The 14,495-nt window shown below is 38.1% G+C and overlaps 1 protein-coding gene across 1 annotated transcript; it reads right to left on the minus strand.

Moving 5' to 3' along the window:
• Positions 1 to 1,724: 1,724 nt before the first annotated feature.
• LOC118004877 (phospholipid scramblase 4-like) lies at positions 1,725 to 9,890 on the minus strand. Its single transcript, XM_034996397.1, has 3 exons — positions 9,646 to 9,890; positions 3,722 to 3,805; positions 1,725 to 2,372 (listed from the first exon to the last, which is right to left on the minus strand). The coding sequence occupies exons 1-3, from the start codon at positions 9,814 to 9,816 to the stop codon at positions 2,313 to 2,315; spliced, it is 315 nt and encodes a 104-aa protein (XP_034852288.1). The 5' UTR covers positions 9,817 to 9,890; the 3' UTR covers positions 1,725 to 2,312.
• Positions 9,891 to 14,495: the final 4,605 nt, after the last annotated feature.

The following is a 14,495-nucleotide window of genomic DNA, read 5'->3' on the forward strand; positions in this document are numbered from 1 at the left end:
GCCAAAGCAGATACAATTTTGCAAGCCCTCTTTAAGAAACATAGTATAAAATTAGGTATGAAAGTGAGTATTGCTTTAGATTTATAAAAGAAATCCCAAACTTTACAAATTGCAAATTAAAAAAAAACCTGACAAATGCGAAATCCTCAAATCCAGAGAAATAAAATATTTTTAATTAAAAAATTAACAAATCAAATTGCAACTGTTTATGAAAGAGCAACATAGGGGGTGCCTGGGTGGCTCAGTCAGTCAAGCGGCTGCCTTTGGCTCAGGTCATGATCCCAGGGTCCTGAGATCGAGCCCCGCATCAGGCTTCTTGCTCAGCGGGGAGTCTGCTTCTCCCTCTCCCTCTGCTGCTTCTCTCTCTCTCCGTCAAATAAATAAATAAATAAATAAATAAATAAATAAATAAATAAATAAATAAAACTTTACTTTCTCATTATTTTTCTAAGAAAATGGTAAAGCAAGCTCAAATGATCACAATTTGACTTTCTGATTTTATTACTTTTCTGTTACTATGTAATTATCACAAATTTAGTGGCTTAAAACAACATACAGTTATCTCATAATTTTTTTGAGTCAGGAGTCTGGACACAGCTTAGCTGGGTCCTCTGCTCAGTTTCCTACAAGGCTGTAGTTAAGGTGTTGTTAGTCAGGCTGCATTATCCTCTGGAGGCTTGACTGTGGAAGTATCTATTTCCAAGCTTTATCAGCTTGTTGGCATAATTTACTTTCTTGCTGCTGTATCATTTAAGTGTCTGTCTTACTTCTTGCTGTCAGCTGAAGGCTATCTGTCGTCCATTGCCACCTGGACCTCTTCCTAGGTTCACTTACAGTATGGCAGCTTACTTCATCAAGTCAGCAATAGAGAAAAAATCTTTCTCTGGTTAGCTAAGATAAAAGTGACATCCCATAACCTTTATTATATAATGTGACTTAACTAAGGGAGAAACACCCTATCTCAATTTCATACCCTATTGTTTTAGAAGCAAGTCATTGTTTCTGCCAATCCTCAAGCTGTGAAAAGTGTTCTCATTAACTCATGTAATTTCAGTGTGCTAGAAATTATTCTGTAAAATTATATAATTACCTAGGTTAACAATAAGATTATATATGAGACAATAAAGAATCACATTATGGCCCATAAAATGGTTTAAGAGCATTGCATGCTCTTATCTGTTGTACTGGTTCATTTTTTTGCACTTTGTGTGAGGGCAAGTTATTGAGAAATATCGGCCTCAAGCACATATATGAGAGAGAGAGACAGATTACCTGGAATGTGAATCAGAACATCCTCTTTTGTGCCAGGCTTTGGGTAAAAGAAAAGGAAGACCATAGCAATTCAAAACAGGAGTGAAAGTGATATGAAAATAGAAGAGAGATAGATAAACCATGAATACAAAAGTGGTAGGGATTCCATGGATGAGCTACCCTCGTGCATAAGCCCCTCTGCCAACTTCATGCACGAACCTATGAATAATGCAACATTCCTGAGTGTTTTAAGTCCCCTTGAGCAGAGGGAAAGACCAGGGCATCCGTGAAAGACTGTGGGTATAAAAAGAGAATGTCATACCTGTCCATGATGTCAATGAACATTAATTAACTAATACTTGGAACCTCAGTTTTCTTATGAATAAAATAAATAATATAAAATAATACTATTTGTAAAACAATATTTTATCTATAAAATAATACTAAAATGTTCTAATTATAAAATTCTGATTGTGTAAATGCTTTCAAATATTCTTAATGTACTCTGAAGCAAGTTTGTCACATATTTTGAGATGTAGAACTTAACTGAGTTACGGATTTTCAACTTAGAACAAGTTTTCAAGAAAACTAATATTGGGGAAAATAATGTTGGGAAGCAAAACTGGAGAATACGTGGCTTGTTTACATAAGTGCACACATAAAGAATTATAGTTATTATTTGAATCAAATATCAACAACTAGAAATATGTCACATATATACACCAGTAGTATAGGAGAGCATGTATTTGCTCAGTGTGGAAAATGCTAGATTAGATATATCTAATACCCAGAAGTAATAAAACTTTACTTTCTCATTATTTTTCTAAGACATTTATTTCCCACTTAGAGCAGTTATGCATCATCTGAAAGCTATAAACAATGTTTATAGTGTAGTGTCATCTATCTAAGTAGAGTTGAGAACAGGGATGCATTAATAATATAAATAACAACAATAATAGTGAAACATACTTCTTTAATCATAACAAAACCCTAAAGAGAGAGGGGTAGTGATTCCTTTACAATTCCCTTACAATTACTTACCAGTGCTTAAGGAGGTTTCATTAAGGTTTTGTATGAGAAGGACAGAGCCAGGCCATCAAACCCAGGTCATATTTGGGTTTCTGAAGCAAAAATGGTATCATTTTACACATTTCTTACATCTAATAATATGATTGAATTTAATTATTTACACTTATTCCTAACTCTCAAAGAATAGATTAAATCAAACCACTACTAGAAGAGAGGTTTTGCTAATAATTCTCGAAACACTGACTCCCATAAAGCTCAGGGGCATGAACGTAAACTTGGCACTTATTGAAACAGCTACGTAAGTTCCACACTGCGCGTGTGGCAGTTTGTGAGCTGTACGTAGGACGGCACTAGAAACCAAGACAGAAACAAAAATGGAGCCACCCTTTAGATAAATTGGTTTCACAGATATATGTTCCTTTAAGCCGAAGACCCTGTGGTCTCACATGGTATCAACAGTTTGGTGTCCCCCGACCCGGAACACTATATCTACCTCATCACTTGGCAGAATTCTAGAAGATTTTTTCCCACAATTTGACAAAACGAGAAGCTCGGGGACACTATATACTCAGACTTTTTCTACCTTTTGCTCTACTGTTCATAGTTTTCATTCCCCAAATCAGCTTATATCCCAGGAGAGGTGCTCCCTTTACATTCTATCCACTTGGAATGAGGAGAGATTAAGGAGAGGCAAATAGTGCATACCACTTATCTTTTAAGTAGTTCCTACAATTCACTTCTAATAGGTCAGACTGCTACATGACCACACCTAGCTGCATAGGAGGGTAGGAAATATTCTCTTTATTCCAGGTTTCATGTGCAATCAATGAAAACACAGGTTATAATATTATGGAAGAAGAGGAGGAGAGACTTAAGGGACTAGCTCACTTCTACCACAATTCCTCTCCACTCCTGAAACGTCAAGGTAGGGACATTGGCTTTAGAAAACACACTTGACCTTTTTCTGTCCCCTTATTTGCTTGCCTCAGACAGCAGGGATGAATTACTGGCCTGGTGAGTTTGAAAGAAGAAACTGGGTCTGAGTAGTTCAGCCCTCTTTATCTTTGACTCTATTCAGAGAGGCAGCCTCTCTGCAGAGAGCACACATTCCTAGCCCCTCCACAGAATAGTTTGCAGTGTCAGGCCTCCACAAGAAAGGACTAGGGTTGTTTGCCTCTGCCGGAGATAGGGAAAGTAACTCTCAATCGGTACCTTTTTTGCAAAGCTATGGTTGCCAGAGAGTGTAGCCATGTCCTCTAAATAGCTCTGTCAGTACAAAAATGATGTGTTTCTCACTCCTGTATCTATCTCTCAAGTGATTTCATTCACCGCCGAAGAACAGCAATATTATAAAGTGTCTCTCAAAATGCCAAAAATATGAGCACATTTTTTTTCTTAGAAAGTTATAAAGCTATCAGTGAAGAAAACAGCACAGTCTCACCTTGATTTCCCTGTCCAGGCAGGACCCACGGCCGTATCTCACACAAGTAGCACAAATTACATGTAGATAGAAATATATGACCACCTACAGAACAGAAAGAAATATACAGAAAAAGGAGAGAAAAGTGAAAATGTTATAATTGGTGGAAAAAAAAAAAAAACTCAAGGAAAGAGGAAATTAAGGAGCAGTACCCGGAAGAATTGTCATAGTTGTCTGTGAATCTGCCAGACCCCTGAATAAAATATTCCATCTTTAGGCATGTCTTCTGCCAGGACAATAGTCAGGCCGGACTGCATCTGGGAAGAACTGTATCCAACTGCCCATTGGACATATTGCCTTTCCCTAAATCAAGGTAATGATTGGGTTCTGTCTCCGCTCATTTGACATTCCTTGTGCTATCAGCAATTAAATTTCCTCAAGGCAAGTGAATCTATCAAACGCTGAATACATTTTACAAAAAAAAGAAATCTAAAAACAGATACAATAAGAGAACTTAAACTTAGATGTGAATGACAGCTATGAAAAGAACACTCTAAGTGTATCGATGTTTGAAATAAATTAACCTCAGTGTCATCCCCGATTTTGACATTTTCATTGTTTTTGTAACACGATAATTTAGTTCTTCCTTTATGGTTAGAAGATTGCGGTAATATCAGTCTGGATTGTTGAGATGAACTCTGTTAGCACATGCCTAAAAATAATTTAGAATATTAGCAAAATTTGAAACAGGGTTTACAATTTTTTTCCATTCAAATGTCATTGTTAGGAAAGATAGTACATTGAATGTTTTAAATCTCTTAAATTTGAGGTGTGGTTGCAAGAATATTGGACAAAAAAGGGGGGGTTGTAATTATAGTTCTGGATTTCTAGTATAACTTAGAATACATGAATTAGGGCTTTACAGTTTTCTCATCTTACATTAGAATATAGAGCAGTGAGTCCTTTGTGTTCCTTCTAACTCTAAAATCCTTTGGTTCTATTCATTAAAATGTGTTGATTAGTGATGACATAAATTTGGCTACGAAATAAGTATATTTTAATAAAGAAAGCTATAAGCTAGTACTGCCCCCCCCCCTTTTAAGGCTTGTTTTACTCAGTTTTATGGTGAGGAGGGCAAAAGGCAGCTAGCAGCAATAAATTTACAAAACCAGATAAGTATTTTGTCATTTTAATTAATCTCGACAGCATCCCTCATATCTCCCTATCCTTGCATAAACAAGAGTTTCTAAAATTGTTTATCTTCTAAATTTGTTTTATTTTTAACAAAAGAGAACAAATAGCATTCAAATACTCTTACCTAGGACAACTGACCAAACATGCTCTTGAAACTTTCATGAAAAACATAGTTTCAGCATTTTTCACAAGATAAATTTTCCTGTCCCTTGGATTGTAAAACAGTTGCTATAATATTAATTGAATGATGTTTTACCTAATAAAACAAACATTTTCAGAGGATCTGGAATTCCATATAAGTTTTGTATGGCAAAAACATCATATATGTCATCTTAAATAGAAAACAAAGGAGTAGCTTTTTAGTTATTGCCAACCACTAATAAATCAAATAAGATTATTTTGTTATATTGATGTTTGAACATTCTCTCTTATGTTCTTGACCCTAAAATCTGTGCACCATTCTAAGAATTTTGTCACTTCCATTTTTGGCAATGTTGCAAAGTAGATAATGTGAAAACCTAAAAGTGCTGACTAAAGTAGAAAGTAAAACCTATTTGCATGCAAAGCCAAGCTCTTAAGAAAGAGAAATCTGTGGGGCAAAAGGGAAAAATCTGAAAATCCTGAGTGTTACACAGCGGCTGACACTTTCTTTGGCTTATGAGGGGTGCCAATCTTCCTTAGCAAGAGGATTTGATTTCCCCAGTAACGGCAAGGCAGTGGTGGGGCCTTGGGCCTGAGCAATGAGTGTACTATGTTATAGATCCCCAATAAGGTGGGAACTCTCAAAGGGAGTCAACCCAGTATGAGGGTAGACTAGACAACAAGGACTAAAAGAAAGCTTGAACACTGGGCGTTACACACAACTAATGAATCGTTGAACCCTACATCAAAAACTAATGGTGTACTATATGTTGGCTAACTGAACATAATAATAAAAAAATAAATAAAATAAAATCATATAGACTCAAAAAAATAAATAAATAAAAGAAAGCTTGACTGTTTTAGCCTATAGTAGAGGTAGGGAAAATCTTGTCCACTGAGAATTCATAGTCAAGATTGGTACTCAATATTTAAAATATACACATGACTTGGGAAACACCAAACTGACAGAATAACATAAAAAATGGTCTTCTGTATGTTATGTCACTGGGACACCAGCAGAAGCAAAAGCAAGCCTCTCAGGAGAGCACACCCGCAGACAAGATGTCCTCAGAGCCTCGTGGGCTTCTCAGCGATGATCCTAAACTTGAGAGCACATGAAGTAACCCGCCACCATTTTACTCTATTTCTGTTCTCCTGTGTTCACACATAAAGAAACGAAATATCACACAGATGAAAGAGGGACAGGGCATAGTGGTTTAGGGCATAGCCTCTGGAGCTACTTTCAAGTAATGGCTTTGTGAGTAACTTTGCACAAGATCTCTAACCTCAATTTTCTCATCTCTGAAAGGGGAATTATCATCGCATCTATCTTACAGGTTGTTTATAAGAATTAAATAGGTTAATATGTGGAAAGTAGGACCAGAACCATGCCTAGAAAATAGGGAGCACTGAAAAGGACAGCTGCTCTTATCATCAACAGTGTCACTGCAGTTGTGGGTCACTGATTACATTATCCCAGCTAGTCCATGGTTAGGCTAATTCTTCTCCAAATGTACCCAGATGCCTATCCTTCTGGCCTAGAATTAAATCTTGAGGTAAACCTAGCAACTATACATAACAAAATTATGATTTCACATGACTAGCTTCTTGGTTGAGAAGCAAAAGAACTAAGAACTGCAAGAAAATTAACTGGGGCAACCATTATGCTACCTAATTACAGAACTAACTAAACAAGACCTTGCTATTTATTTTTGGTTTCTGTTTAAAGCTATACTTCTATGTAGATTTCTGGTGTAAATCATTTGCCTTATAAATGTTATGGTAATGTACACATATTTTATTATGTTATGTTATGTTATGTTATGTTATGTTATGTTATGTTATGTTATATGTACACATATTTTGGTTCCTCAGAATCCAGAAAATTTTACATGGAAAACTCTAAGACACACACATGATTGAGCAAATTGAAGACAGCTTTTACATCAAGAGTAGATGTACCAGGGGTGCCTGGGTGGCTCAGTCAGTTAAGCATCTGCTTTTGGCTCAGGTCAGGGTGCGGGGGTCCTGGGATCAAGCCCTGCATCGGGCTCCCTGCTGAGCAGGGAGTCTACTTCTCCCTCTCCCTCTGCAGCTCCCCTTGCTCATGCTCTCTCTCTCAAATAAATAAATAAAATCTTAAAAAAAAAAAAAAAAGAATGGATGCATCGTGGTCATCCTAGCCCCAGCACCTTCCCCTACCACGGCCACACACACAAGTGGACACTGACCACCCCCCTCCTCTGGAACCTGGGAGAACAGGGTCAGGACACCAGGCTTCTGCTGGGCCTTTGAGACTCATCAGCTCTACAAGCGTTTGTGTGGCTAATTCCACCTGTTCTGCTTCCCGTCTTCCAGGAGCTCTCATGTCTCTCCCTCTCTTTCCAACTTCCTTCATTATAATTACATCAGAGGGAAGAAGTTCCTCAACACCCTGTCTCCTTACTGTTAACTCCTGATGAATTTCAGCTTTGTCTCTGAAAAATAAGATTAATTAACACCTCACTCATGATGTGGTAGTGAGAACCATGTGATACATATGTGCAAACTGATGAACTGCATTTATTTTATATCAATAATTCTTGTTGAGCTTCATACATATATAATTATATATTGACTTGTTTTACACTTGCTGAGGGATAGAGTACTATTCTGTACCTCTTTGAGTTTCCTTAAATACCTAGCTCAGTATCTTACAAATATTTCATCATACTGCTCTATTTATTTTATAAGTGATATTGTAAACTTCATTTCACTTACGTGGAAAAGTGCACTGAAACAGTCAGTCCATGTAGAAAAAACTCTTAGGAACATTATTTTACCATCAGGTTACCTCAGAAACAGAATCTGAACCACAGCCATAGGTTGAACACGGCCCAGGCACTCCTATCACATTTTCTTTCTTCTCATGCTGGATGCTATTAACGGCCCTGAGCAGGTTCCAGTGTTCTGCAACAAAGCCAGTGCTGACACCAGGAGGATACTGCACCTCCAGCTGCAAATGAAGTGATCAAGGGGAGGAAGCTACGCATAGATGTATACCCGTACAGACTACCTAGATGTGCTCTGAAATCCTTTAGGGACTAAGGAAATTGTTGAGAGGGAGAGCCTCCACGGGCCTCTCACACTTCTAAACTACTCGCTGTGTGGGCCAAGAATGCAAGGCCCTGACTGCTCTTTCCCTTGGCCATTTCTCAGGGTTGTCATTGGAGGGAGCATCCTTGAGGGATGAAGTCATATTTTCCTTCAGGACACAGGGGAGGCTTGCTTGTCACTTGCTATGAAACAGCCAGTTCCTTCTCTAAGTCTATGGTGGGTGTGATTATAAAGGGGATTTTTGTGGTGATGGAATTGTCAGTTATCTGCATTGTGTGGTGGACACAGGAATCGACACAGGTGATCAAACCTCATGAAACTGAATACACACACACACAGGAATACAAGTAAAATTGGAGAAATGAGAAAAAATCTATCATGAGATAAATGTTCCATAAACTGAGTACATTTGTAATTTTGATTAGTTTTACTACATCATGGCTTACTTTAATCTTGGAAGGCTGTATTTATAGGATTTGAGAAGAAAACCCAACTCATGAATATGAATCCAAAAGGACTAAGGATTAAAGGTGAAGATTCATCTCAAATATCAGGCTATTATTACAAAAATAGTAACGAGAGAGGCGTATGATACCTGGGAACAACATCCTCTGAGCACTGTACTATCTGTCCGGTACTGTAATGAACAGTTAACATTTATTTACTATTTGATCCTCAAAGCAATCCTGTGTGATAGGTGCTATTATTACTTCCATCTTACAGGAAATCAAAACACAGAGAAGGTTGTAAATAAATTAACATTTAGTAAGTGCTGGCACTTACCATGTCTTTTAAATATCCCAAGAATCCCATGGGGTATTGTTGTGCATATTTTATGTACAAGAGCACTGAGCCCCAAAGAAGTTAGGTAAATTGCACAGTTTAAGTAGGTGACATATCTGGAATTCAAAATTCTGGTGGACCTCTCGCTAAAGCTGCTTCTTTTCCCTGCAGCAAACAACCTTCCTAGAGCTGCACGGGTTGTAGAAGAGGAAGCCAACTGTAACTCAGAACACCTGCTCTCTAGGTCTGGCACTCGGGGGACTGTAACACCCTCATCAGGCACTTCATCTTTCTGAGCCACCCCTTCTTTATCTGTGGCCAGGTGTGGACTGCGATGGGGAGTGCAAAGTCATCCAAGGTCTCTTCCAATTCTAAAAGCATTCGATGATGTTTAGCGACATCTTATCTGCGGATACGTAGGTACATTTAGACAAATGTGTGTGACTTCTGTTCTAGGTCACAGATACATTTCCAACTCAGTAGACACAACTGATAGAATTGTGGTCACCGAATAAATAACCCTAATTTGTGCCTGACCCCCCAACTAGCACCAGAAGACAAGAAAGAACCCACAAGGAAAAGCCCTCTGTGATTTTCCTTGGGTGAGATGATGTGGCCTCCTTCCTCCCCACTCTCTGAAAACCCCTCCTGTATCATTCTGGAAGGAGCACAACTGTGCTGTGAAGACTTAGATCAGGAAGAAACCAGGGATAAGACCTGCATTCTCTGACCTCTTGCCTGGTGGAGGGACAACAGAGGCAACAGTAGGTGCATCTGAAAGGTCTCTGCATTGTCATGATTTCTCGGCCCATACAGTCGGTGACCCGGAGGACGAAGGGCCTTAGTGTCCGATAAGCATTTCTGGTAAAGTCATCTGTGTCTTCAGTTACGATGTAAACCATTTGGTCCAGGTTGTTTTTAATATCATATCTATTATTAGTTTCAAAAGATGTCCTCACTATAAAATAAAATGAGAAAGACACTTTATTTTTTTAATTTTATTTTATTATGTTATGTTAGTCCCCATACATCATTAGTTTTTGATGTAGTGATCCATGATTCATTGTTTTCGTATAACATTCAGTGCTCCACGCAGTATGTGCCCTCCTTAATACCCATCACCAGGCTAACCCATCACCCCACCTCCCTCCCCTCTAAAACCCTCAGTTTGTTTCTCAGAGTCCATAGTCTCTCATGGCTCATCTGTCCCTCCGATTTCCCCCCATTCATTTTTCCCTTCCTTCTCCTAATGTTCTCCACACTATTCCTTATGTTCCACAAATAAGTGAAACCATATGATAATTGACTTTCTCTGCTTGACTTATTTCTCTTAGCATAATCTCCTCCATTCCCATCCATGTTGATGTAAAAGTTGGGTATTCATCCTTTCTGATGGCTGAGTAATATTCCATTGTATATATGGACCACATCTTCTTTATCCATTCATCTGTTGAAGGGCATCTTGGCTCTTTCCACAGTTTGGCTATTACGGACATTGCTGCTATGAACACTGGGGTGCATATGGCCCTTTTTTCACTACATCTATGTCTTTGGGGTAAATACCCAGTAGTGCAATTGCTGGGTCATAGGGTAGCTCTATTTTTAATTTTTTGAGGCACCTCCACACTGTTTTCCAAAGTGGCTGTACCCACTTGCATTCCCACCAACAGTGTAAGAGGGTTCCCCTTTCTCCACAACCTCTCCAACATTTGTTGTTTGTTGCCTTGTCAATTTTTGCCATTCTAACTGGTGTAAGGTCATATCTCAATGTGGCTTTGATTTGAATTTCCCTGATGGCTAATGATGATGAACATTTTTTCATGTGTCTGTTAGCCATTTGTATGTCTTCTTTGGAGAAGTGTCTGTTCATGTCTTCTGCCCATTTTTTGACTTATTTGTTTTTTTTGGGTGTTGAGTTTGAGAAGTTCTTTATAGATCTTGGATACCAGCCCTTTATCTGTAGTGTCAGTTGCAAATATCTTCTCCCATTCTGTGGGTTGCCTCTTTGTTTTGTCGACTGTTTCCTTTGCCGTGCAGAAGCTTTTTATCTTGATGAAGTCCCAAAAGTTCATTTTTGCTTTTGTTTCACTAGCCTTTGGAGGTGAATCTTGAAAGAAGTTGCTGTGGCCAATGTCAAAGAGTTTACTGCCTATGTTCTCCTCTAGGATTTTGACGGATTCCTGTCTCACATTGAGGTCTTTCACCCAATTTGAATTTATCTTTGTGTATGGGGTTAGAGAATGGTCCAGTTTCATTCTTCTGTATATAGCTGTCCAATTTTCCCAGCACCATTTACTGAAGAGACTTTTTTCCATTACATATTTTTTCCTGCTTTGTCAAAGATTATTTGACCACAGAGTTGAGGGTCAATATCTGGGCTCTCTATTCTGTTCCATTGGTCTATATGTCTGTTTTTGTGCCAGTACCATGCTGTCTTGGTGATCACTGCTTTGTAATATAGTTTGAAATCGGGCAACGTTGATGCCCCCAGCTTTGTTTTTCTTTTTCAACATCTCCTTGGCAATTCGGGGTCTTTTCTGATTCCATACAAATTTTAGGATTGTTTGTTCCAGCACTTTGAAAAATGTCATTGGAATTTTGACCGGGATGGCATTGAAGGTATAGATTGCTCTGGGCAGCATAGACATTTTAACAATGTTTATTCTTCCAATCCATGAGCATGGAATGTTTTTTCCATCTTTTTGTGTCTTCTTCAATTTGAGAAAGACTCTTTAAATTAGAAGCAGTTAAAATGGGCCTTGCATATTTGTATAGCATTTCTTAGTGTGTAAAGAAAAACAGCTTTTTCAAAATTTCATTGACGCATGTGCAATTGCTTGGAACATCGAAATATTTTATAATCCTTGTAAGCATTTAAATTCTTTAGGATTTAAAACATTTATTTTAAGCTCAGAGCAAGATGACTTTAAAATGTTTAGTCACATAATAGGAAAGATTGAAAACATCTTTCATAAGATGATCATGTCTTATATAATACCTGTATTCAGAAAACTTTAGTTTTAAAAATACTTTAATGAAATTACACATTGCATCACAAATGAATCAACTCATGAAACATGGTAAGATGACCAAGGTCATTGCAAACTGCAAACAGAAAAAGGAACCAAGAAGAGCTGGAGGCCTTACATACAGCCAAAGGAATGTGTAAATTTGTTGCTTTAAGGGTCAGGAACAATTTCCTATGAACAGAGGACAAGCTTCATGTTTACTGTGCTCATTTCTTCCTGCTTCCCGCAAATCTAGATTCTGTTGGTCCCTCACTAATTCCTTTATTTTCCCTGCTCTTTTTTTACCCCTCATCTATAAAACGTGAATGATGGGGTGGAAAGAGGGAATAAGTGTAATGGGGTTGACCAGATAATATATAAGATCTTTTTCAGTCTAAGATCCAATATTATATGATTTAAGAATAAATAAATAAGGGGCGCCTGGATGGCTCAGTTGGTTAAGCAACTGCCTTCGGCTCAGGTCATGATCCTGGAGTCCCTGGATCGAGTCCCGCATCGGGCTCCCTGCTCGGCAGGGAGTCTGCTTCTCCCTCTGACCCTCCCCCCTCTCATGTGCTCTCTGTTTCTCTCATTCTCTCTCTAAAAAAAAAAAAAAAAAAAAAAAAGAATAAATAAATAAAATTATACAAAAAATTCCCTTTTTAAGTTTCTAGGACAGTCTTTTCTCTTTGAACCACTAAAAAATGATCAGTATGAATAAGGAACTGGATATTGAATAATGTTGTTTCAAATATTGCTGATCATCACTGAAGTACACATATTTTCCAGAGGTTCAAAATGCTGAAGAATGTGTATGTTGTCCAATTACTGGGATAGAAAGAAGTAATTAGGGAAGATAGAAATAACAGAATTAAAACAAGTTAACATTAGAAAAGAAATTGACAGAAATTATTACCATGTATCAACTGATTTTTAAATATCTTTAATGTGAATTAATTGATTACAAATATATTTTATCAAGTGAAATTAACCTATCTGCACCTGATCAGATATAAGGAGAACTGTCTAGGTAGGAAAAACACTTTCCTCCAGTTATACTGTAGAAGACTAAAAAATTTAATAATGTTTTTGATAAAATATCAGAAAATCATCTTCCTACTACAGTAACAGCATCTAGAAGAAGCTGTGTTGACATAGATTGTTTCTAACTCAGTTTCTACTCACTGATCTCATTGACCAAAACAGACTGGAGGTACTCAGAAAGTTCAGGATGGTTTAACATGGGCCAGCCACAGAGAAGGCAATCTTTTCAGTGGCTTAGGGAGAAGGAATCAGCCAGGGTGAACCTCACACAGAAGCATCCAATTTTATATTATTTCACAGGTACCTCTGACAGATTAACATACTGATTCCATTCACTCGGGTTATTAAACACCAAGCTCTTTCCTAGGTGTTCACTTTTAATAAGGGGAGGGTCCAAGAGGGCAGGAAGCTTACAAATAGGATTAGGGCAAAGGACAAGAAATATTCTGGGATATGATCCCTTGAAAAGGGAAATTGGGCATATCATTAGGTAGACTTTTTATCTTAGTTTTACTTGGGGATTATTCCCAAGATGCCTGAATCCTTCTAGTGGAAAAAAAAAAAAACCTCCTTCAGGACAGACTGATCCAATCTTACACAATTTTCTGTCATTCCTAAATTCTGAGCATGGAACATTGAAAAGTCACATTTCCTTAAATATTTGTTGAATAAGTTAATGAATAGATTTTGAAATGAATAAAACTCAAAGTGACTTAACTGGGCATGAGTGTTTAATCGTGTGCTTAATTTTAAGAGGGTGGAGAACACAGTCCATGCTTAATTCAAGATTTTTTTTCTTGTATGAAAACACAGCCGGGTGAGGGGATCTATACATCTCTTACAATTTTTCAAAAGTGGCCACCAAAATGGTTTACAGTCCTATTTAAAAAATTCCAGGATTTTGGGGCGCCTGGGTGGCTCAGTTGGTTAGGCGACTGCCTTCGGCTCAGGTCATGATCCTGGAGTCCCTGGATCGAGTCCCGCATCAGGCTCCCTGCTCAGCAGGGAGTCTGCTTCTCCCTCTGACCCTCCCCCCTCTCATGTGCTCTCTCTCTCTCAGTCTCTCTCTCTCAAATAAATAAATAAAATCTTTAAAAAAAATTCCAGGATTTTATTTTTATTATTTATTTATTTATTTTATTTTTAAAGATTTTATTTATTTATTTGACAGAGAGATAGCGAGAGTAGGAACACAAGCAGGGGGAGTGGGAGAGGGAGAAGCAGGCTTCCTGCCAAGCAGGGAGCCTGATGCGGGGCTCAGTCCCAGGACCCTGGGATCATGACCTGAGCTGAAGGCAGACGCTTAACGACTGAGCCACCCAGGCGCCCCAAAATTCCAGGATTTTAAACTCTAGGACTAAAAGATAAAGAATTCACTATTTCATAAGATGTCCACTGCTAGGCAAAATAGGCCCAAAGAAATGAAGCCCTTTAACATGGGAGTTTACCTAATAAGACACAGGGGCTATTATGGCGCAGTTTTTTGAGGAGCTGGGGGAGTTGCTGGCAAACTCAAAGAAACCATGTAA

The sequence above is a fragment of the Mirounga leonina genome, unplaced genomic scaffold (genome assembly GCF_011800145.1).
Source record: "Mirounga leonina isolate KUSES-001 unplaced genomic scaffold, KU_Mleo_1.0 Mir_115, whole genome shotgun sequence".
NCBI classification, from domain to species: domain Eukaryota; kingdom Metazoa; phylum Chordata; class Mammalia; order Carnivora; family Phocidae; genus Mirounga; species Mirounga leonina.